Source organism: Triturus cristatus, chromosome 9 (genome assembly GCF_964204655.1).
Source record: "Triturus cristatus chromosome 9, aTriCri1.1, whole genome shotgun sequence".
NCBI classification, from domain to species: Eukaryota; Metazoa; Chordata; class Amphibia; order Caudata; family Salamandridae; genus Triturus; species Triturus cristatus.
The window spans coordinates 934,485,414-934,510,067 of record NC_140592.1 but is presented as its reverse complement, the minus strand read 5'-3'; the positions used below and the strand labels follow the sequence as shown (position 1 = coordinate 934,510,067).

At 50.4% G+C, this 24,654-nt stretch overlaps 1 protein-coding gene across 3 annotated transcripts in view; it reads left to right on the top strand.

Moving 5' to 3' along the window:
• LOC146799096 (sodium/potassium/calcium exchanger 4-like) overlaps positions 1-24,654 on the top strand; it is a 937,744-nt gene that overhangs the window by 202,918 nt on the left and 710,172 nt on the right. The window contains exon 1 of one of the 3 annotated variants that reach the window (XM_085628038.1): positions 17,270-17,878. The exons of the other annotated variants lie outside the window; for them this stretch is intronic. Within the exon in view, the coding sequence (XP_085484164.1) occupies positions 17,692-17,878 (187 nt within the window). The 5' untranslated portion in view covers positions 17,270-17,691. Of the gene's footprint in view, positions 1-17,269; positions 17,879-24,654 lie in introns of those variants that run through there. 3 annotated transcript variants of the gene reach the window in all.

Here is a 24,654-nt window from a genome sequence, read left to right as displayed (position 1 = left end):
TGCCACCTCCCTGGGGCTTTAATATGAATTAATGCAGCGGCGCTGTGTGGACCTTCCACAGCCATGTGAACTGCCACCTCCTGGGGCTTTTGTTAAATTGGATGGGGGAACGTGCCCCCCCCCCACAGCCCCGCAGATCACCAACTCCCCAGGGCAAAATCAAAGAAAGGAGAGGGGCCATGCGGTCCCCTTTCTGGAGCCTATAATGGCCATGGGGTCCTCCACTCCACGGGGCTAGATCCTGCAATGTCCCAGGGTGCCACCCCCCAGGGACATTGCAGTTTGCTATGGCTTGGTGGGAGCATTACCACTCCCACTAAGCCATAGCAAATGCTGCTCTGCTTTCAGCAAGTAAGAGCATTGAAAATGCTCTTGGTTGCTGAAAGCAGAGCAGAATTGCTTTAGTACAGAGAGATCTGCATGTTCAGCAGCTACCTCTATCTAAAAGCAATGCCGGCATGACGCGGGGAGCAAGCAGGAAAGTCAGGGTCCTCAGGCTCTCCCCACGGTCCCTAACAAAGAGTCTGAGTGTCCAGGGTGGAATCAGGGCACCCAGACTAGAGGCCGGGTGCCGGGGGATGGGGACCCCAGGGACAAAATCAGCCTGTGCGGGGGGCCGCGCTGCCCCCCTCACTTTATTTATAAAAAGAAAAAAGAAAGGCCAGACCCAGGGGTGGGGTCCTCAGGTCCAAAATTGGCCCGGGTAGTATGGTCACGCTGCCCCCTCAATATTCCAAAAATGCCTGGCACCAGGGGATGGGCCCCCTTCCCTAAAAAAAAAGAAAAGAAAGTAAAGAAACGCCGGACAACTCATCAGTGACCCCACTCCCTTTCTCCACCACTCTGCAAACCCACTTCCTTGTGTGCTGCTGGTTGGGGGATGAAGTCCCCTTGGCTCCAGAACCTCCTTGGGGGCCAACAAGCCCTCCTGTTACCTCCAGTAAGTCCCACACAGCGGGACAACTGAGAGCTCATTGGAGGCCATGTTTCCTTTCTCCACCACTCTGCAAACGCGCTTCCTGGTGCGTTGCTGGCTGGGGGATGAATTCCTCTGAACCCAGGTGGTCATTGGGTGAGAGCAAGCCCTCCTGTTACCCCCAGCAATCCCACACAGCAGGATTGCTGAGAGGCCTTTGGAGCCACGCCTCCTTTCTCCACCATTGTGCAAATGCACCTCCTGGTGAAATACTGGTTGGGGATGAAGTCTCCTTGGCTGCTGAGGGTCCTCGGAGTCCAACAACCCCTCGTGTTATCTCCAGTAAATTCTACACAGCATGATTGCTGAGATGTCTAGGGAGCCACGCCTCCTTTCTCTGCCACTCTGTAAATACGCCTCCTGGTGCACTGCTGGGTGGGGATAAAGTCCACGTGGCTCTAGAGTGTCCTTGGGGGCCAACAAGTCTTCCTGTTACCTCCAGTAAGTCCCACACAGTGGAATTGCTCAAAGGTCTTTGGAGGCCACACCCCCTTCCTCCACCATGCTGCAAATGCACCTCCTAGCACACTACTTGTTGGGTAATGAGGTCATCTTGGATGTTGAGTTTTCTAGGGGGCCCAGACGCCCTCCTGTTGCTTTCAATAAGTCCTACACTGGGGGATTCCTGAGAGCTGGTTGGAGGCCAGCCCCCTTTCTCCCCCACTATGCAAATGCAACTACTACTTGAGAAAACATAGGAATTCACTAAAAAAACCGAAGTTTACAAGAACATTATAGTTAGGAATTAGCATTTAAAAAACCTTAGAAATTCACTGTAAAAAACAAAGGTTACAAGGACTTTATATGGACATTTTAGTTTGGAAATGGAATGAGAAAATCCTTTGAAATTTGCTGAAAAAAACCAAAGGTTACAGGGACGTTATACTTAGGCTCAAGTTTTACTTGTACAAAGCCAGTGAAATTCAGCAGTTATAGTTGGTAGGGTAGGTCGCTCCCCTGTCCTCACAGCGCCACCAGATCCCCTGTTCTGACTTCTCCTTTTGCCTGCATCGCTGCCTGTGCCCCGAGTGCCTGTGTTGCCGCTTGTCTGCGTTCGCGCTCCCCTTTTTTTCCTTCTGTATCCCCGAGTGCCTGTGCTGTGTGATCGCGCTCCCCTGGTTTCCTTCTGTATCCCCGAGTGCCTGTGTTGTGTGATCGCGCTCCCCTGGTTTCCTTCTGTATCCCCGAGTGCCTGCATCTCCTGAGTGCCGTCCCCCTTGCCCTCCCGCCGTCTCCCCCTCGTTTTTCCTGTTTTTCTGCGCCTTTTTCATTTTTCTAGGCCTCCTCGCCTTCGGAGCCTTTTTCCCGCCGCCGCTTTTTTGCCGCTTTTTTCCCCTACCCGCCCTCCTCCCGCCTCCCAGCTGACCCCGCCTCCCCGGCTACCCCTTAAATGGCGGCCGCTGCGAGGCCGCGCAACGGACGCGCGCAGCGGGCGCGCCGCTGGCGCGCCGCTGGCGCGCCTAAGGCAAGCCCGTCTGCGCCCGTCCGCGCCTGGCCCGTACTCAGCGCCCGAACCCCTGGCCCCCGCGCCCCCCGCCTGACCTACGACTCCGCCACCCTCGTCAACCTCAACCCCGGCCGCACTCCGGGCTGCTACCGCGCCCACCCTAAACAGACCCACGGACCCTTCACCTGCAACAACTGTCACTTCACCTGCCCACGGACCAACACCGCTCCCGTCAAGAACAACTCCCCCGGAAGCAATCTCCACTGCATCCTGGTCAACACCCGATCCATCCACAGGCACGCCATCGAACTGTGGAACCTCATCAACTCTACGAACCCGGACATCGCCTTCCTCACCGAGACCTGGATGAATCCCTCCTCGGCACCCGACATCGCCATAGCCATCCCCGACGGCTACAAAATCATCCGGAAAGACCGCACCAACCGCATCGGAGGAGGCATCGCCATCGCACACAAAAACTCCATCCGCATCTCAACCAACACCGACAACTCACTCCCCGACGCCGAACATCTCCACTTCACGATCCACAGCGACCCCAAGACCACCCTCAGAGGCACCCTCATGTACAGACCACCAGGACACCGCACCAAGTTCAGCGAAGACATCGCAGACTTCGTCACCCCTCACGCACTCTCGTCCACCGACTACATCCTCCTAGGAGACCTCAACTTTCACCTGGAGAACCTCACCGACAACAACACCACTGCCTTACTGGACAACCTCACCAACCTGGGACTGAATCAGCTAGTCAACACACCCACCCACTACGCCGGACACACGCTCGACCCCATCTTCTCCTCCAGCAAACACATCACCTTCAGCCACACCACCGAACTCACCTGGTCGGACCACAGCTGCGTCCACTTCATCTTCAAGAAGACCACTGTGCACCACCACACCCAGCAACCACCAAGAAGACACTGGACTCGTATCACCACGGATCAGCTCGCATCAACCCTCTCCCAGAACCGACCCACCAGTACCACCGACCCAAACGAAGCCGCCAACAACCTCACCAACTGGATCTCCGACTGCGCCGACCTCCTGGCCCCCCTGAAAACTCAAGCCAGCACCAACAACCACAAGAAAAACTCCTGGTTCACCCCCGACCTCAAGGACTCCAAGAAAGAATGCCGCGCCCGCGAGAAGACGTGGCGCCTCAACCAGACCGAAGAGAACATGTCAGCTCTCAAGGACGCCACCCGCCAACACCACCAACACCTCCGCGCCGCACGAAAAACAGCCTACCGGAACAGACTTGACAAAAACGCCCACAACAGCAAGGAACTATTTGGCATCGTCAAAGAGCTCTCCAACCCGGACGCAGAAAACAACTCCATCCCCCCATCACAGGACCTCTGCGACTCCCTCGCGACCTTCTTCCACCACAAGATCACCGACATATACAACAGCTTCCCGACCACCGACACGAACCCCCCCGGAACCCGCTACCGACATCACCACCATCCTCACCTGGAGCCCAACCACCACCGAGGAGACCACCCGTGTCATGAACTCGATCCACTCCGGATCCCCATCGGACCCCTGCCCGCACCACATCTACAACAAAGCCGACGACATCATCGCACCGCACCTCCGAGATGTCATCAACGCCTCCCTCACCACCGCCACCTTCCCGGAGAGCTGGAAACACGCAGAGCTCAACGCCCTCTTAAAGAAACCCACAGCAGACCCCATCGAACTCAAAAACTTCCGGCCCATCTCTCTCCTGCCGTTCCCCGCCAAAGTGATTGAGAAAATTGTCAACACTCAACTCTCCAACGCCCTGGAAACCAACGACTCCCTCGACCCCACACAGTTCGGTTTCAGGACCAACCACAGCACCGAAACCGCCCTCATCGCAGCCACGGACGACATCAGAGCCCTGACCGACAAGGGTGAGACCGTGGCCCTCATACTCCTGGACCTCTCCGCAGCCTTCGACACGGTCTGCCACCGCACCCTGATACGACGCCTCAACAACGCCGGCATCAGAGGCAAGGCCCTCGAATGGATCATCCCCTTCCTCTCCGGAAGGACTCAGAGAGTCCGCCTGCCCCCCTTCAGATCCACAGCCACGGAGATCATCTGCGGCGTACCTCAAGGATCCTCCCTCAGCCCCACTCTCTTCAACATCTACATGACCCCCCTGGCGAACATCGCACGCAAACACGGACTGGACCTTATATCATACGCCGATGACACCCAGCTCATCTTATCACTCACAAACAACCCCACCTCAGCTAGGACCAGACTTCATGAAGGAATGAAGGAAGTGGCGAACTGGATGACAGACAGCCGCCTGAAACTGAACGCCGACAAGACGGAGGTCCTCATCCTCGGCCCCACCCCCACCGCATGGGACGACTCCTGGTGGCCCCCCGCCCTAGGCAGCACTCCCCAACCCACCGACCACGCACGCAACCTCGGCTTCATCCTGGACTCATCCCTCACCATGACCAGACAGGTGAACTCGGTGACCTTAGCATGCTTCAACACCCTCCGCATGCTCCGCAAGATCTTCCGCTGGATCCCCACCGACACCAGAAAGACCGTCACCCACGCCCTCGTCACCAGTCGCTTGGACTACGGGAACACCTTGTACGCGGGCATCACCACCAAGCTGCTGAGGAAACTCCAACGGATCCAGAACGCTGCCGCAAGACTCATCCTGGACATCCCTCGCCACCACCACATCTCAGGACACCTGAAAAAACTCCATTGGCTCCCCGTCAACAAGAGGATCACCTTCCGACTCCTCACCCACGCACACAAAGCCCTTCACAACCTCGGACCCAAACTCATCAACAACCGCGTCTCCTTCTACACTCCTCCGCGCACTCTACGATCCGCCGGACAGGCCCTGGCAGCCGTACCCCGCATCCGCAAAGCCACCGCCGGAGGAAGATCCTTCTCTTTCCTGGCAGCGAAGACCTGGAACTCTCTGCCCAGCCACCTTCGCGCCATACCTGAACACCTCTCCTTCAGAAGGCAGCTCAAGACCTGGCTCTTCGAGCACTGACCCCCCCCCCCTCCCCAGCGCCTTGAGACCCTTTATGGGTGAGTAGCGCGCTTTATAAATGCGAATGATTGATTGATTGATAGTTGGCTGAGCTAACTATAACTCATGCCTCTGCAATGCATTGCTTATGACCTCACATATTACATCACTCATGACATCACTGATGACATCTTAAATGATATCACTGATGACATCATCTACAGAATCACTAATGCACCCCCTCATACTCCATAGAACCTTTCATACACCCAATCCCACACAACCATTCACAAACCCATTCACAGACACATACCAGTACTTAAGCATCCACTCACTGATGCATAGATTTACACACACATCCACTCACTCACCTATACATCCACTCATATACCCACTCACTAATACAGCCACTGACATATCTACTCATACAAACATCCAGCTACTCACGCACTGAGTCAGCTGATCCTCTCCCTGGCCAATGAACCCAACATCACCAAACACAACTTCCAAGAAGGGATAAAAGCCATTGCCACCTGGATGAAGAACAGCTGCCTGAAATTCAACTCAGAAAAGACAGTATCCCTCATCCTTGGCTCCAACCACTCCGCATGGAGTTCCTCCTGGTGGCCCTCCGCCTTCGGAAATCCCCCTTCCCCCACAGACCACGCATGAAACCTCAGCCTCATATTAGACTCATCGCTCACAATGAACCACTAGATCAACGCCATATCCTTGACCTGCTTCAATACCCTCCGCATTCTTCGAAAGACTTTCAGATGGATCCCAACTGAATCCAGAAAAAGTTTCACTCACACATGCACTTATCAGCAGCAGACTGTACTACGGCAACGCTCTCTATGCTGGAATCAACAAGAAACTCCTTTGCAAACTCCAGACTGTCCAGAACGTCGCAGTCACATCACCCAACACCTCCGCAATCTTCATTGGCTTCCAGGCGAAAGAAGAATAACCTTCAAACTCCTCACCCATTCATACAAGGCCCTTAACAACATCGGACCAGCATACCTGAACAGCCGCCTCTCCTTCCATGCACAAAAAGACACCTCTGATCAGCCCAGCTCTCTCTGGCCACCATCCCATGTATCAACAAGACCAGAACTGGAGGAAAGTCCATCTCCTATCTTGCAGCCAAAGCCTGGAACACCCTCCCTCTCCACCTCTGGCAATCTCCCACATTGCCCCAGTTGAGGAAGGACCTTAAAACATGGCTCTTCAGATAACCCCAGCACTCAATGGAGCCACCCTCCCCCCAGCGCCTTGAGACCCTCACAGGTGAGTAGTTGCGCCTTACCTACCCTGATTGATTGATTGATTAAGACAGTCACTCATAGAGCTACTCACACAGCTACTCAGACACCCATACTGGCAACCACACAGCCACTTACTCACCCATACAGTTACACACACACACCCACTCACTTACTTATACAGATACTAACACATACTCACTCACCTATTCAGTTGCTAACACACACTCACCCATAAAGCCTCTCTCGCATTCACTCATATACCCCATCACACACCTATACTTCCTTTCACATACCCATTACTCACCCATATACCACTGGCACATCCACTCACTTACCTACACAGCCATACACACACTCACCCATAGAGCCTCTCAAACATGCACTCATTAACACATAGAACCATTCACTCACCCACTGACTTATCAATACAGGCAGTCACACACACCCTCACCCATCCACATAGACACTCAGGCACCCATACAGCTACTCAGACAACCAATCACTCACGCATACAGCCACTCACACACCCATACACAACCATATAGCCACTTAGACACTAAAAGACAGACTGATACAGACATTCACACAACCAGCCACTCACCCATACATTTACTGAGACACCTAATCGCTCTTCACTTATACAGTCAGTCATGTAACCACTAAATCATCCATACAGGCACTCATGCACCCACTGATTCACCAATACACCTTGGTATATATATTTAACACTCATAAACAGTCCTAATGGGTTCCCTTCAGAAGTCTTTAAATAATATGCTTTGCACTTACTTCTTCCCTTGCTGAACATGTATGAGGAAGTATACAAACTCAGTGCTTTGTCCTATGATCTGAGCGGCACAACCATATCTGTGCTCCTCAAAGCTGGCAAGCCTTCTCAGACCTGTGCATAGTAGATCCCAATTTTGTTGATAAACCTTTAAATTAAAATACTTCCCAAACTTCTGGCGAACAGGCAGGCAAACGTAACAAGAAACTTGATAAACAATTATCAAAACGGCTTCATGCCTGGTCACAGCACACAGCATTGTCTCATGAGGCTTAATAACTCTCTTGCATGCTCTGAGGGCATGGAAGAAGGCTGAGTGCTGTTCTGACTTGTCTTCAAAAAGTTTTTGACTCCATTCACTGGCCCTCTATGATGCGCTTGTTTAAACGTATGAATGGAGGGCCCCTTTTTCTGAGATATGTGCAAATCTTTGTAAGGATTTCTGGGCACGAGTGAGAGTGAACAGAGTCTTGTCTTCTCCTTTCTCGACTGAACCCAGTACTAGACAGGATTGTACCCTATCACCTCTTCTCTTCGCTCTTACTATTAAATCCAGGGCTTTACGTGGACCGGGTCCTGCTGGTGTTCAGCACCAGCATTTCTAAAAAAAACAGGTGCTGGGACGGGACCCTATCGGGCGCTCCATTTTACCCTCACCCTCAGGGTGAAAAATAATCTTAACTCTGCAGCAATACCACTCTTCACTGTCTGTGACTTTAAAGAGACTTCTTATAGGTCTTTTACAGTCTCATTGTTTCAGAACTGAAGCATTTTCAATATTACGTACAACAAAGCAACAGTTGTTGCTTATTTATTTTATGCAACTAACAACCATTGACAAAGCAAATAGTTCTGGCGTGTTGTAGGTTACATGTTACTTGTTGTATTATATGCCTGGATGCAATGACGGAAACAGTAAAATACCAGTGGGACAGCACACTATGCTCAGCTAAGATTTTTGTTGTAGCTGTTTTTTGTTCATGCCCCTTGTCCCCTATCACCTCTTCTCTTCGCTCTTACTATTGAACCCAGGGCTTTACGTGGACTGGGTCCTGCCGATCCACGTAATTGTTGTTTTGGGTGAAGTAGTGTTTTGCTTTTAATAAGAAGGGACCTAAATGTGTTATATTAATGTTGGTCACTGTTTTCTTGCCTGTATATGTCTATATGTATTTTATTGTCAGTTTTTAATGCCTGGTTTTCTGTGCATTATTGTTTTTTTGCTTCTTGTTTGTTTCAGTTCATTGTTTCTTTGCTCTCTTGATCTTTGGTTTTTGAAATTATTCTGCCTGGGGTAGTTCACATTTTTGATCGAATTGTGGTAATAAAATTGAAAACTCTGATCACTTAATCTGTTTATGGAACTGATTTTTGTATCCAGAACAACTGTATTTCATGTTTTGTTAAGGGCCCGTTGTCTCTAGAGTGACTCAAGTACCCTTGGTCCCTTACGATCTTTGGGTTTCCCTTGTGTACATATGCTATGGTACCTGACTGAAGCATTGAGTGGGTCTGGAAAGATTCTGGGGCACTATTGGTTAATCAAAACTTGGCTGTATATGGTCTGAATCCCATATGAGACCATTTTCACACTTCATAGAAACGTAAGCTATGCGCAACTTCCAATATTTTAAGAATATTTAATTAACTGACGTTCTACATGTGCACATGAAGGACATTGAAATACTTCATCTGCTCAGTCGCTTGGAGAAACGGATTAATTAGTATGTCGTTCCTTACATGATGTATGGAGGAGCTTGGTACATTCTATCATAGAATTTGGGAATGTCAGGGAATTCAACAATACTGGTTTCAAATACAATCGACCCTTTCTCACATCGTGGACAGGGTCAGCACACACACCTGATCCTCAGATAGCGCTCTTTGGTGTGAGGGATGAATAGGGTGGCAGACATGCAACTAGACAAATGGTGGCTACGGGCCTTCTTGTCGCCAACGGGCATATCCCCACTCCTGGTGCTCGGACAGGGCTCCCTCACTGTGGGTCTGGATCAGAGGCATAGACTAGTGTCCAAAAACAGAAGAGTACATTTATAAATCTTGAGGATGCCTGCAGAAATATCAGAAAATATGGGTGTATGGTGGTAGCTTTCCCAAAATTTTGATTCCTAGCCAAAGTTGTGATTGTTGTGATCCGGATGGTTCATTGTGTACCATGTGTCATCCTATGTGTCTGGCATTGACTGTATGCTTTTACTTGGTTCTTCTGCTTAAAATCAATAAAAATATATATATATATCTTTTTTAGTTTGTTTTTTTAAAAGGTAAATGCATGGGGGCAGAGAAAGAGGTGTGGGACTGTATGTTTGTCTGTGAGAGTCAAGAAAAACAAATAGTGGCAAAGCGAATAGGTCTGAATTTAATGTACTAACACATGTAGCATTAGGATACTATTGAAAGACACAGAGGAGGGAAACAGATAGAGCTGTCAGAGAGAGTTATAGCTGTAAAGCAGTCCCTCATGCAAATCAATGCAAACACTCAAGTGGTGGGGAGAGCAGGCCGTTAATCCAAATCAGCGCAGTGGGAGAGGTGCAAGGTGCTATAACCTTAGATATCATGCCCGGTCCTAGACTAATTTTCTGCAGGACTGCACATAAGAAGGCCCAACTAACGCGGTCATGAAGCTGTTAGTCCCTGGGTACGGACCCCATTGGCAGGTCATTGCAACATAAGAGGAGTCCATGAACCAGTTGCATCAGCATCCAAAGAATATTATCATCAGGTAGCTGGACCAAAGCATGTTCCAGGACAGAGCATCCCCCAATCAGATCAAGTGCGCCTTACGGCGCCAGGCGTGTAAGATTGCTTCTTTTTCAGTGAAAAAATGCACTCGCGTGAGGATATCAGGGACAAAGTCTGGGTGTCCCGGATGAGCCCGAGCACGAAGGGAGGCGTCTTCGACCCCCGGATTGTTTGTAGAAGATCCACCGTGAACGTCATGATGTCCGAGCCCTCCACCCCTAGGTACACCCCTAATGCAGAGGTTGTTCCTCCTGGTTCAGTTGAAGGTCCACGTGTTGTTCCTCCAACGTCGCCATTCTGCGCCATAAGTTTTCCTGATCCTCCGAGCGGGTGCCCATCGCACATTCCAAATCGTCATTGCCCTTCGATCTCCCTGATATCATGCTTAAGATCGTATAAGCAGGCTTTAAAATCTATTTTGAGAGAGTTAATTTCAAATCCTATTTCTTGGTGGAAATTATGCATATGAGCCTGTGTGAGGGGGGCAGCTGCGGGGTCACCGGATGCGGAGGCAGGAGGAGAGTCGGTGGTGTCCATAGGTGGGAACCTGATTTAAGCCACAGAGAAGCAACAGGATTGTCCTTAGGGTGACTGGATGGGGTGTCTTTGCTGGACTTACCTCTTGGCATGGCAGAGGGGATGCATCACTGTCTGCGAGTGTCTGAGAGACAGAGGTAAGGTAATATGGCCTGTTTGATAACCAAGGTCTGCCAGTAGCTGCACGGGCCCAGGATAGCTTTGGCTCGGGCCCTGCGAGAGCAGAGGGTCATCAATTTTTCCCCATGCAGTCCCAGCAGGAGTCGATGATTGGGGCAAAGGGCACTGAAGGAGACACTTCAACAGGCGCTTCCCATCCACAGGTGGCGACGCGGGGGCGATAAGAGCCAAGGCACAATTAGTCATGACCAGGCGTGTCACCCAAGGGAACAGGAAGGGAGTGCTGCGCAATGCCACAGCCAAGCCTGGTCCCTCAGTGGGCCCCGCAGCAAAGCAGGGTGCCTCAGGTTCCACCGGCACTAGAGAAGGTGCAACCCAATGTGTAGAGAAAAACTTAGGCATGGGCCATGCCCAGGGTTCAGGATGCCACTTACAATAGCTCAGCCTGGGGGCAGCATGGGTGGTCAGGCAGCAGGGAGGGTCAAGAGACACAGCGAGCACAATGTAGGCCCTAAGGTGAAGCTATGGAAGCAGCAGGAAGGTCATCCAGGGGCACCGCGCCCGTGTGGTGCCAGAGCACTGGATAAGCAGGACCCATAGCTGCGATAGGTCAGCATGCATGAGGAGGACAGCACCAATAAGATGGGTGGCAGGTATTGGCAAGTGTTCCAGTGGAGGCAGTAGGTGAGGCAACATTGGTGATCAGAAGGGAGCAAGGCCTCACGGGGGCCAAAGCCAAGGTACTGGTGCGGAGTGGAGTGTGGGTGGCAGGACCCGTTGCATGATTTTGCAGCTGATCACCCCTTTCCTCCATTGCGAGGCACCAATGCCAGGCAGGGTCAGGTTGGTCCAGGGTCACCTCCGCAGGCTGGTACAAAGATGGCGGCAGATCCCAGGCTGGGCCACTGACATTGTTGGCAGGCTTCATCCCCCTCTCCCAGCAGGGAGAGCATGGCATTAAGCCATGATTTCATGAAGCTTCAATGTCTGGTGGGCCACCCCACTCTGCAAGAGCCCGGGAAGAAAAATGCAGGCTCCGGGCGGCCGCCTAGGAACAGCGAGCGATGCCAGAGGAGGCCCCAAGATGAAGGATTGGGCCGACCGGTGCCTGATTAGAATCATCAAAGAAGGTTGCTGGCAGCCCGGGCCAAACGTCCCGCACAATCCTTCATGATGGGGAGCAGCAGGACACTCGGGGCTGCAGCAGGCTAGGAGCCGTGGCCCCGATCAGGAAGGCTGCGGAAGAGCGGAGACACAGGAAGATGCATCTCACTCCATCGGCAGCTTGGCCACGCCCCCTGTGTACTTTCTTAACCCTTTTGGTGCTCATGACGGAATGGTTCCGTCATGAGCCCCAGTGCTCCTGTGCTCCCATTCTGTCATGTGCACAGGTGCACTAAATCCCTCTGCTGCAGACAGCAGAGGGATTTTCTTTTTTTCTTTTTGCCTTGGGAGGTGGGGAAGAGATTCCCCAACCTTCTGAGGTTTTTTTTTCTTTCAATGTAATGACAATCACGCGCATGGCGCACTGACGTCACTACATTGAAAAAATGAAACTGAAACTTAGCTTCAGTTTGATTGTTTCTGTGCTTGTGGGGCTGTCTCAGCCCCCCCAGCACCGTATTACATGGGAGAAGTATCGTTGGAAAGGGGAGAATCTCCCCTTTCCAATGATACCCTTCCCTATTGGATCCCAGGATGGCGATCTCCAAGCAGGGATCCACCAACTCGGCACCAGGTCAGGGGAGCGGCCCCTTGGGCGCTCCCCCTATAAAAACTGGCATGATCAGTCTCTCTGCCCCCCCCCCCTAGGTGAGAGATGGGGACAGTAGCCGCAATCTACCCCCCCCCCCCCGGGTGGTAGAAGGCACCCTAGATGCCTGGGACTCCTTTTTTTTAGGCCAGGGGTGAGGGCTGCCCAGAATGGACAGGACACTGCCCCCCCCTTCCCCCCAATTAAGACAAACACCTTTCCACCCCCCCCCCCCAGGAGGCGGCATGGGGCAATAGCCCCTGATCTGCACCCCGGAGGGAGCAGAGAGCCCACTAGGCACCAGGGATTAGTTCTTTATATTTATACCTAGGGATAGGGGCTGCCCAGAATGGGCAAGCAAATGCCCCCACCCCATACAAAATTTCCACAGTCTTTCTGCCGGTAGATGGGGGCAAAAGCCCATTATCTGCCCCGGGGGGCAGACTAGGCACCAAGGATTTTTTTTCTCCAACATTCAGGGGTGGGGGGGTGCCCAGAATGGGCATGCAAATATCCCCACCCCCAAAAGATAATGCCACAGTCTTTCTGCACCCGGAGGCAGATGTGGGTAGTAGCCCCTGATGTGCCTGAGGTGGGGTAGAAAGCCCACTAGGGAACCATGTATTCTCCTTATTTTTTGTAAATGTAGGGGTGGGGGCAGCCCAGAATAGGTATGCCAATGCCCCACCCCAAAAGAATTGCCACAGTCTTTCTGCCCCCCCCACCAGGAGGCGGTTGGGGGACATAATCCCTTATGTGCCCCCTCGGGCTCTAATTTTCAGAAATGTGTGGGTTTAAAAGGTTTCCCCTAGATGGCTGTCGAGCACAGGGCCAAAAACCCAGGTGAGCCCCTTTGCAAAACCAGATGGTTTTGTGATAGGTAATTTTGATGTCGCCACAATACATTTTGGGCCCTTCCCTGCCGCGAGCACCAACCCACACAAGTAAGATACCATTTATATTGAGAGACGTTTAAGAATGAGGGGTGGGTGGAAATTTGTGGACCGACGCAGATTCCAGCACTTTCCATCACAGATATGTGGGGAAAATGTGTTTTTTTACATAGTTTGAGGTTTGCAAGGGATTCTGGGTAACAGAACCTGGTGAAGGCCACACAAGTCACCCCATCCTGGATTTCCCTGGGTGTCTAGTTTTCAAAAATGTATAGGTTTGCTAGGTTTTCCTAGGTGCTGGCAGAGCTAGGGTTCAATCAAAACCATTTAGTAGGCACTTTGCAAAAAAAGGGTCAGTTTTCACTGTAAAAATGTGGTGTGTCCACGTTGTGTTTTGGGCCTTTTCCTGGCACGGGCACCAGGTCTACCCACACAAGTGGGGTACCATTTTTATCGGGAGACTTTGGGGAATCTGGGGTGGGTGGAAATTTTGTGGATCCACTCAGATTCCTGAACTTTCCGTCACAGATATGTGAGTAAAATGTGTATGTGTGTTTTTTACCAAGTTTGAGGTTTGCAAGGGGTTCTGGGCAACAGAACCTGTTGTGGGACCTCCTGAGGTCCCCTGTGTGTCTAGTTTGTCTAGTTTTAAAAAATGTGTAGGTTTGCTAGGTTTCCCTAGGTGCCGGCAGAGCTAGGGTTCCAAACCACAGCTAGGCACCTTGCAAAAAAAGGGTCAGTTTTCACAGTAAAAATATGGTGTGTCCAGATTGTGTTTTGGGCTGTTTCCTGTCTCGGGCACTAGGCCTACCCACACAAATAAGGTACCATTTTTATTGTAAGACTTTGTGGAATGCAGGGTGGGTGAAATTCTGTGAATCCACACAGATTCCAGAACTTTCCATCACACAAATGTGAGGAAAAATAGGTTTTTGTTTAGAAAGTTTGAGGTTTGCAAGGGATTCTGGGTAACAGAACCTGGTAAGTAACACCATTCTGGAGTCCTCTGGGTGTCTAGTTTTCAAAAATGTATAGGTTTGCTAGGTTTGCCTGGTTGAGCTCGGGTTCAAAATCCACAGCTAGGCACTTTGCAAAAAAAGGGTCTGTTTCACTGTAAAAATGTAGTGTGCCCACGTTGCTTTTTGGGCATTTTCCTGTTGTGGGCACTAGGTCTACCCACACAAGCGAGGTACCACTTTTATTGGGAGATGTAGGGAAAAACAGAATTGTAGGACAACTGTTATTATCTATTGACTTTCCATGCATTGCTGCCTTCTAAGTGTAAGACAATGTGTAAACAAGCATTGGCATAGCCAATAGGTCTCGCCTTTGGGACCTTATAAGTGTTTAGCCATGCAACAGTTGCATAACTAAATACTTATAAGGTCCCAAAAGCGAGACTTATTGGCTATGCAAAGCGGCCGCGAAAGGGAAAGTGATCGCGATCACGATCGAACATCAAAGCGGCCGTGCGGCCGCGAAATCGAAAGTAATCGCGGTAAAGCGCGGCGCGCGCCCGTGCACATGCACTGTAGCTCTAGGCTGACCTGGTAGCACTTTTTGGAGCCCCCTCAATAAGTCTCGCCAGACCAGTGCATGCGCTGGGTCAGGCGAGACCTAAAAAGAAGTCACTTTGAAAAATGTCCTATAATTCACATGCTAGTATGGGTACCAACAATTTCGGCGATGTGCAAATAGCTACTGCTTCTAAACTCTACATTTTGTTCCCACTTCGGAAATACATAGGTGTCCTTGATACCTATTTTTCACTCTTTATATTTCACCAAATGAATTGCTATATAACCGGTACACAATGAAAACCATTACAAGACGCAGCTCAGTTATTGTCTCTTTGTTCCTCGGGGTCTTGGTGAACCTACAAGTCCTGTATATCCCCACAACCAGAAGGGTCCAGCACATGTAATGGTATTCTGCATTCAAAAATCTGTCATACTTAAAAGAAGTCACAGGTGAAAATGTTGGCACAAACGGCTGTTTTTTTCAACTCATTTTCAATTTTTCTTATTTTCAACTGTTAGTTTCTATTTAAAAAAAACCTTGAATGATCTACACAAATGACCCCTTGCTAAATTCAGAATGTTGTCTACTTTCCAGAAATGTATAGCTTTCCAGGATCCGTTATTGCTTTCACACCCATTTCTACCACTAACTGGAAGGAGGTTGAAAGCAGAAAAATTGTAGCAAAAATAGGCTATGCCCCAGTAAAAGGCCAAAACTGTGTAAAAAATGGTGATTTTTTTGACAAAGTCTGTCTGTCCCTGAAAGCTGGAAAGATGTTGATTTCAGCACCACATATGGTTTGTTAATACCATTTGCAGGGGGAAAAAACAGACTCTTTCCTCTGCAGCATTTTCCCCCCATTTTTCCAAAAAAAACAAGATTTTGCTGTATTTTGTCTAATTTCTGGGTCCCCTCCAAGGGCAATCCACTAACCCTGCGTACCTTTAAAATCCCCATGATGTTGGAAGAAAATGGCGCACATTTGACGTGGATCCCTTATGTGGACAAAAAGTTACAGGGGCCTAAACGTGAACTACCCCAAATAGCCAAAAAAAAACTTAACTGGCGGGGAGGCCTAGCAGCGAAGGGGTTAACAACAGTATGTCTGTTTAACAGCTGCACTGTCAAAACCCAGTCTTAAAATAAGTATGTGTGCAAGGAGAGTATGCAGAAAGAGAGTGAGAGAGTGTTAAAATAGAACACTGGACCCACAGAAGATGAAGTGTGAGACTGCTGATGGTGGAACTTTAGAAATAAAAGTGTGGACAGAAAGGGCGTATCTTGCTAATATATTGGGAGATTACGGAGTAAAGTAACGTGAAGGTAAGTATGGGTGTTGTTACTCATGTATCTGATATGGAATACAAATTAATGCTAACAAGCAATTGTAGAGACAATAGGACAAGTTTGTTTAAGGTGCATGTGTTCATTGTTGTGTGATGTTTCTGGGTGCACCTACAGCAAACACAGACATGCACCCAGATTCTAGCCAGGTGACGCAGTATCAAGCACAGAAGTCTATTGCAGAGTTTTAGGCACACCCATAATTAGGTAGGCCATACATCTCATAAATACCTTCTAGTTAAGCCAATTTGGCCACGCCTCTTTTAGGGGCTGCCCACCGTTATCCATCCCACTGAAAGCTCTGGATCCAGGGCTGGGTTTGCACACCGAGTTAATCGCTTACAGCACAGTAAGTGACTAACGTAGAGTGACAGGTTGCAGGTAAAAGTGGGGGGGAGGGGGCGGTACATCACTAACAACTTCCCCAGACCTTTGCATGTTTTGAACTCACAGGCTCATATTCTGAGAATAAATTCCAATTATTTAGAAATATACTTTAAATTGCTCATGTATTTGCTAGTTAATAAAAATCAGTGGTGATAAGCACTGATAAAACCAACAGGTCTAGGTTGTTGTGTGATGCCTCTGGATTTACCGATACAAAGCACACAGAGGCAACCAAATTCTGCCCAGCTGGCAGGCTAAGTCAAGCACGGGATTTAGTTCACATGTTTTGTTCCACGCCCTTAATTTTACAGTCCGTGACTCTTGGCAATGCTTCCCTTCCAAGTTACACTTCATTAGCCACGCCCTTCTTACAGACCCCAGTGCATATGCGTCCAGCGTCATCCCGTATAAAGCACCGGTCCGCACTCCTCGCATTCACTGCTGCTCCCCCGCTATGGACTGCACTCTCGGTTAATGACACCTGCGCGCCCCGGATTTTGTTGATACGGACCACTGGGCAGGACCTGGTTTTGAATGCAGAGGCAGGGAGTCTCCTGGACGCCAGTTTATAGGATAGAGTTAAAGAGGTCGGGCACCCCGGGACAGGAGCTAGGGGTGCACTAACATCCCCTGGGCGCAGCAGTGGACTCCCACCCTAGGAATGTGAAGTGAGTGCCTGGCTGTTGGCAAACGTTCGACCCTGTCGCAGGGCGTCCATAGGTGCGAGGAAAGTTGTGTCACTGGATTCTGCATGCGGTGCCCGGCTGGCATGGAATGCTGAAAAAGGAAAACTTCTCTTCAGGTGCATAGAGTCACCCCTCGCTGGAGTCTGGGAGTGTCCACGACTTCCCTCTTCACCTCGTGGATATGGGTTCGCAGAGCGGGCTGTGCCAGGGGTTTGTTCCAGCGATGCGTGGAGAATGCAGAGGAGAAGGATTGGGGGCACACCTGCGGAAAGGAGGGCGGAGGAGAGAGCGCCTCCTGCTGCAGGGCACCTTCCTCTGCGCCCTGTTCGTCGGTGTCTGGTGTCTATCGAGCCTTCTGAACAAAATAGGTAAGGAAGTGTGCCACGCACATATCAGTCTACCAGTTCATCTGTGTGTCCACATGCAGTTATTCATCGAACAATCCCAAATGTTTATCTGTGTACTCCTTTGCCACCGATCAATGTATTCCTCGTTCATCCGTCATTAATGGATTCAGTTATTCAGTTGAATTCAATCATTCAGTTACGAATTTCTTCATATTTTCGCTCAACTTTTAATTTACTCCCTAACGCGTAAATCAATTTATGTTATGTCCTGTTCTGTCAAAATATGTGCATAGAAATCCAATTAAACATCGATTTACTAATAACCCCTTTGTTCAACCACTTATTCATCTGTCCACAAACAAGCACTAGTATGGCTTTGCATGCACACACACCCATCTGCAGGGCCGGACTGGCAGTAGCGGGCACCCGTCTTTTTCCCGGTGGACTGGAAGGACGGGGTCCGCTTTTGCTACAGGGGGCCGCTTTTGCAGCTGTGCTGCAATATCGGCCTCTGTAACAAAAGAGGCAGCAGTGCTTCACACAAGCAACCTCCCCCCCACCTCCGTCCTCTGGGCCGGTCCAGCTGAATTGGCAGGGCTGGTTTGTGTTCCTAGTCCAGCCCTGCCCACCTGCCGATCCACCTTTTCTACCACACACAGATTTGTATTCATTCATCCATCCATCCATTTGTTAACCCACTGATTAAACAACAGATATAGCCAGTCATGCTTTGACAGTCTCATTCATCCACACACCACTCCCATTCAGGGGCCTACCACTTTAAGGGGGTTTTCAGTTTGACAGTGGAAAGGTTTGGTTCATCACACCCTGCGCGCGTCCAGATGATATTACAGTCTCCCGCCTTTACGTGCTGGGGATGATAAAGAGGCTGTGCATCAGGCGTGGTCAGTGAGTTACACCAGCAATAATGTCTATGGGCCTGATTTATATCTTGGCGGACGGGTTACTCCATCATAACGGTGATGGAAATCTCATCCACCGAAATCTAAATCCCATTATATCCCATGGGATTCATATTTTGGGGGACGGGATATCTGTCACCGTTGTGACGGAGTAACCTGTCTGCCAAGATTTAATCAGGCCCTATGTTTCTTTTTGGCTCAGCCAATTAGGCCCGTTAGGACCATCATCTGTTGTTTTTGCTTTTGTCGCCCTAAGTGGGAAGGGTATGCCCAGATGAGGGTTCCATGCTCACTGTGCCAGGCTGCAGAAAGTGGCTAGAATGTGTACCCTGCCAGACGAGGATGAGGAAGTCTGAGAGCAATTAATACAAGGGTGACCCTCAAAAAGACTGCAAGAGTTTTATTTGAGGTTTTGAAGGCTGGTACTCTGTATGCCTTATCAACCGCGAAGGGAAGGTCAAACTTAATGTTGGTTATTTTTGGGATCATGTCTTGTATAAAAATGATGCACGACCTGCTTTTCTCTTCCTCTCCTTCGGCGACCCCTAGTATTCTAATGTTCCCTCGCCTGTTCCGGTCGTCTAATTCTGCTGTTTGTCTGCGAAGTACTGCTGCTGTTTTAGATAACTAGCAGAGTTTTGTTTGCTTTTTGATCACCATCTTCTATATCGCTCACCCTCTGCTCTACTTCCGTTAGTCTGTTATTCGCTGCATGGATGCCGGCTCTGACTGCAGCCAGTTCCAGCTGTATAGCATCCATCGTTAGTTTAGTCGATTTTTCTAGGTTATGTACATCCGCCAGTTTTTTCAGGATCATGTCCACCATAGTATTGATGTCATTCTTTTGTTTGATAGTCCAGAGGTTCACTCTTGTTCTTTTTTGTCTGCTGCGTGATTCTACCTTCGGCGCCAGCCATTTCTAGTATCCTTCCACTCTTTTGCTGCTGGCTGATCCTTCGTTTGGTATACAGCTCTATGGCTGGTTTCTTGCCCCCCAAGCTTGACGATACATTTTTGGCGTTTCTTGTTGCCTCTTGTTCTCCAGTCTTAGTATGGGGTCGTTGTGCTGAGGACATGGAAAACTATTGTTGTTTTTTTTTTGCACTTGCAGACTGGTCTTGTATTTACTACCCCCTTTGTTTACTGGGTAGGCTGCCTGGGCTGCGTGCGACTGGCCATCTCCCTTGTTGTTTGAATATTTGTGAGCAGGTATTATTCTGCACACCTAGCTAATATCTTGATCGATCGAGGTCTGAATGGCTGTATATAAGGGGCTGTGCGGTTTGTTGGTGAGGGTGGAGGGGTATGATTTTGCCCACTTGCCTTCTTGTTAGCCTTCATCTGTTTTTTTCCACTAAATTACCACTCCGTTATGCACCCCACTGAGTTATAGATTTCATATTTTTATACGTATCTGCGATTCCTGTGTTAATCGACCCCTTCTCTGATATGTTGGAAACACGTAGGGCGGCCACCTGAAATGATAGGTCCTGTACTGCCCGTTTGCTGCACCCTGTGCCTCTGTGCCATGTGCTGGAGGGGTTTTGTCGACTTTGCTGTCTCCTAAATATGCTTGCCTACTGCTGGTATACTTCGCTTGTTATATCTCTGTGCCCGGTCAAGCTGTATCTTGTAATTGCCAGACTCTATTATCGGGGAGAAAGAGAATACTCGTTTTTGGGGCCGCCAAAGTTTATCGCTATGCTGCGCTGCGGGTTCTTCCTTTATGGTAAGTTTTCAGTTTTTTGATTGCTGCGCTTTTTCACTGCCTGTGGTGACTGCAATGGAGGCTCGCACTCATCATTACTTTCGTTTTGAGTACGGGGCGAAATCACGGAGCTTGCGATTGTCAGTAGCTACCATACTTGTGCTATCGGCGCGTTTCTTCCAGGAGTTACCCAGGTGTGCCACCTCTGATTCGCTCTTCCTATTGACTCTCCTTAAACGTTCAGCAAGATCGTTAGACCCTGAGTTGTTTACCCGATATTCAAAACTAAGATGGCGGCACCCATCGGTGGTTTCGTTTTCGTTATAGATGAGCGAGTATCCTCCCTACTAGAGTTTTCCTGCTATTATTACCGATGTCTCGGTGCTCGCCATGGGTGGTCTACAGCACTGACCTTACGTTGGCTCTCAAAGTTGGCGCCTCAAATAAAACGACCCCACGGCCCATTATAGGCAAACCTCTCCGCTTACAACACACAGAAGCCATTTTCGCAGTGGCCAGGAAGAACCATAACATACAGTGGAATGGACATAAAATAATCCTCACCCAAGACTTCTCCAAGCACACAGTGGACTTAAGGAAAGGTTTTCTGGCACAGCATGACAAGCTAAGAAAGGAGAACATCATTTTCTCTTTCACAGGCCCCTCAAAATTCAGAATCACCGACAAAGGAAGAACATATGTATTTGAAAACCCCAAAGAACTGTCTAGATGCCTTCAAGGTCCAACACAGGAAGAAATGGAACTCTCTCTGGCAAACACGATCAAGAGAAGAGCCTCGCCTGACTTAAGAGTGGAATGAAGGAGTGTACGAAACCCCAAATGAGAACTGAGCGATCAGCCTCTTCAACCTTGGACTTACCACTACCTTTAGAAACGCGACACACGATCTACCTCATACAAGACTCTATCCTAACATTATCTACCTCGAATGTCCCAATGGCCGAACCAACATCAATAAAGAATCCTGAGACAGCTGCTGAAGCAAGGAAGACATATATAAGAACATTATAAACACTAATATCCTTTTTATAACTTTTTAAACAGAAATGTATAAGTGTGAATGTAGTAACCATGCACATATGCCTATATGGATCATTAGAAAACTTTATTATGTTAGACAAGATATGCAGAAATAACAAGGCTGGGAAATGTAACTATAAAGATGCTTTGGTGTACAAAAACGTAGGGATCCAGGGGATGGCGGAGCCGGATCTTTGCTGTCGCACGTTCAAAATTCTATGTGCTGGAACCGGGGGGATGGAGGGGAGGGGTTTTGGGGGGATTTTTAATGTTTTTTGTGTAATGTTAGTAATGTTAGTACTGTCAGGGAGGCACTCATCTTTCATTTTCTACCCACTGCACTCTATCCTTTTAAAACATTTCCATCTACACTCTTGCATTCAAGGGAGAGAACAACATCAGTCCTTGGGAGGGTACATTGAAGAGGGACCAATGGAGGACGTCACAGGTACCACTCACCCGAGGTCTCGAAGGGAGGGAGACTATACCGATTGGAAAACGGGGAAAGGACATGGTCAAACAACCAATACCTAGCAAAACAAAATGGCAATAGACAACATGAAAACACTAATGTCCAACCTAAAGATAGTCTCCTTAAATGTTAAAGGGCTCAACCACCCAGTTAAAAGGAAAAAAATACTAGACTACCTAGCTAAAACTAAAGCAGATATCTTCCTCCTGCAGGAGACCAGATTATCCCTTGACGATGCGGAACGGATTAGGGTGAGATGGGTTGGACAGATGGCCTGCTCTCCAGCCATAGGGAAGAAACGGGGGGTGATCACAAGCGTACCTTGCCCTGCTAGGTCGCTCCCCAGCCACTGCGCTGCCCCCCTGAGTGCTGCTCTGGTTCGCCAGCTACCTGATCCTGACTCCCACTCCCTGCTCGCCCGATCGCCGATTCCTGCCGATTCCCGCCGATTCCTGCCGTTTTTTTGCCCGCCCCCCGCTGCCTGGTTCCCGCCGCTGCTCCCCCGCGGCCCCGCCCTCTGAGCATCCCATTCGCCACCTCGCTCCTGCCTCCCAGCTGCCCCTCCCTCCCTCAGCCCCTCTTATAGATCCTACTCAACACCCGCTCTGCACGCAAACACGCCGTCGAGCTCTGGGACCTGCTCGACACTTTCGCCCCAGACGTGGCCTTCCTCACCGAGACCTGGTGGAACGACTCCTCGGCACCCGACATCGCCATAGCCATCCTGGACGGCTACAAGATCACCCGCAGGGACCGCGCCAATGGAATCGGAGGAGGAATAGCCATCGTCTACCAGTCCACCCTCAAGGTCACCACCCACGCAGACGACACCCTCAACACCGCCGAACACCTGCACTTACGGATCCACACCGACCCCAAAACCACCCTCAGAGGAACCCTCATCTAAAGATCCCCCGGACCACGAGCACAGTTCAGTGACTCCATCGCCGACCTCGCCAGCACCCATGCACTCGCCTCCACGGACTACATACTCCTTGGGGACCTGAATTTCCACCTCGAGAACAACAACGACACCAACTCCACCACTCTGAACGAAAACCTCACCAACCTCGGCCTCAGACAACTCGTCACCGCACCCACCCACGCCGCAGGCCACACGCTAGACTCCGTCTTCTCCACAAGCACCCACGTCGCCTTCGACCACACCTCCAAACCCCACTGGACCGACCACCGCTGCATCCACTTCACCTTCAAAAAACCAACCACGCACCATCGCACCCAACAGCTGCCGCGCCGCTGCTGGAACAAAGTCACCGAAGACCAACTGACCACCACCCTCGCCCAGAACCCACCTATCAACCCCACCTGCTCTGACGCTGCAGCCCTCAATCTCAGACAGTGGATCGACGACTGCGCCAACACCCTCGCCCCACTCAAGAGACCATCCAACAGCCACGCCAGCAGGAGAGCCACCTGGTTCACCGACGAGCTCCTGACCTCCAAACGCGCCTGCCGTAAGCTGGAGAAGAAATGGCTCCACAAACGAACGCCAGAAAACCATGCAGCCCACAAGGACGCCACCCGCAGACATCACCACCTCATCAGACTTGCCAAGAGATCCTCCTTTAAAGACCGCCTGGATAACAACGCACACGACAGCAAAGAGCTCTTCCGCATCGTGAAAGAACTCTCCAATCCCGACGCCAGCGCCAACGACATCCCGCCCTCACAAGAACTGTGCAACTTACTGGCCATCTTCTTCCACCGCAAGATCGCTGACATCCATGACAGCTTCAACTCCACGACCGCACCAACGATGCACGACTCCTCCCACCCCGCGATCACCAACAGCGCCAACCGCCTGACCTCCTGGGCCAACACCAACGACGACGAGACACGCAAGATCATGAACTCCATCCACTCAGGATCTCCGTCAGACCCATGCCCACACCACGTATTCAACAAAGCAGACGCGGCCATCGCACCCCAACTACGGAAGGTCATCAACATCTCCTTCGAAAAAGCGACATTTCCGGAAAGCTGGAAGCACGCTGAAATCAACGCCCTCCTCAAAAAGCCCAAGACAGACCCCACGGACCTCAAGAACTTCCGACCCATCTCCCTGCTCCCGTTCCCAGCAAAGGTAATCGAGAAAATCATCAACATTCAACTGACCCGCCACCTCGAAGACAACAACATCCTGGACCCGTCCCAATCGGGATTCAGACATAACCACAGCACCGAGACAGCCCTCATCGCCGCCACAGACGACATCAGACGCCAACTGGACAACGGCGAAACATCAGCCCTCATCCTCCGGGACCTGTCAGCCGCATTCGACACGGTCTGCCACCGCACCCTACAGACACGCCTCCAAGAAGCTGGAATCCAAGAGAAGGCCCTTGACTGGACCACGTCCTTCTTCTCCGGCAGAACACAGAGCGTCCGCCTCCCACCTTTCTGGTCAGAAGCCACCGACATCATCTGCGGCGTCCCCCAGGGCTCATCCCTCAGCCCGACGCTGTTCAACATCTACATGGCCCCCCTCGCACAAGTGGCCCGCCACCACAACCTCAACATCATCTCCTACGCCCACGACACCCAGCTCATCCTCTCCCTCACCAAGGACCCTCACACCACCAAAACCAACATTCACGAGGGCATGAAGGCCATCGCCGACTGGATGAGGAGC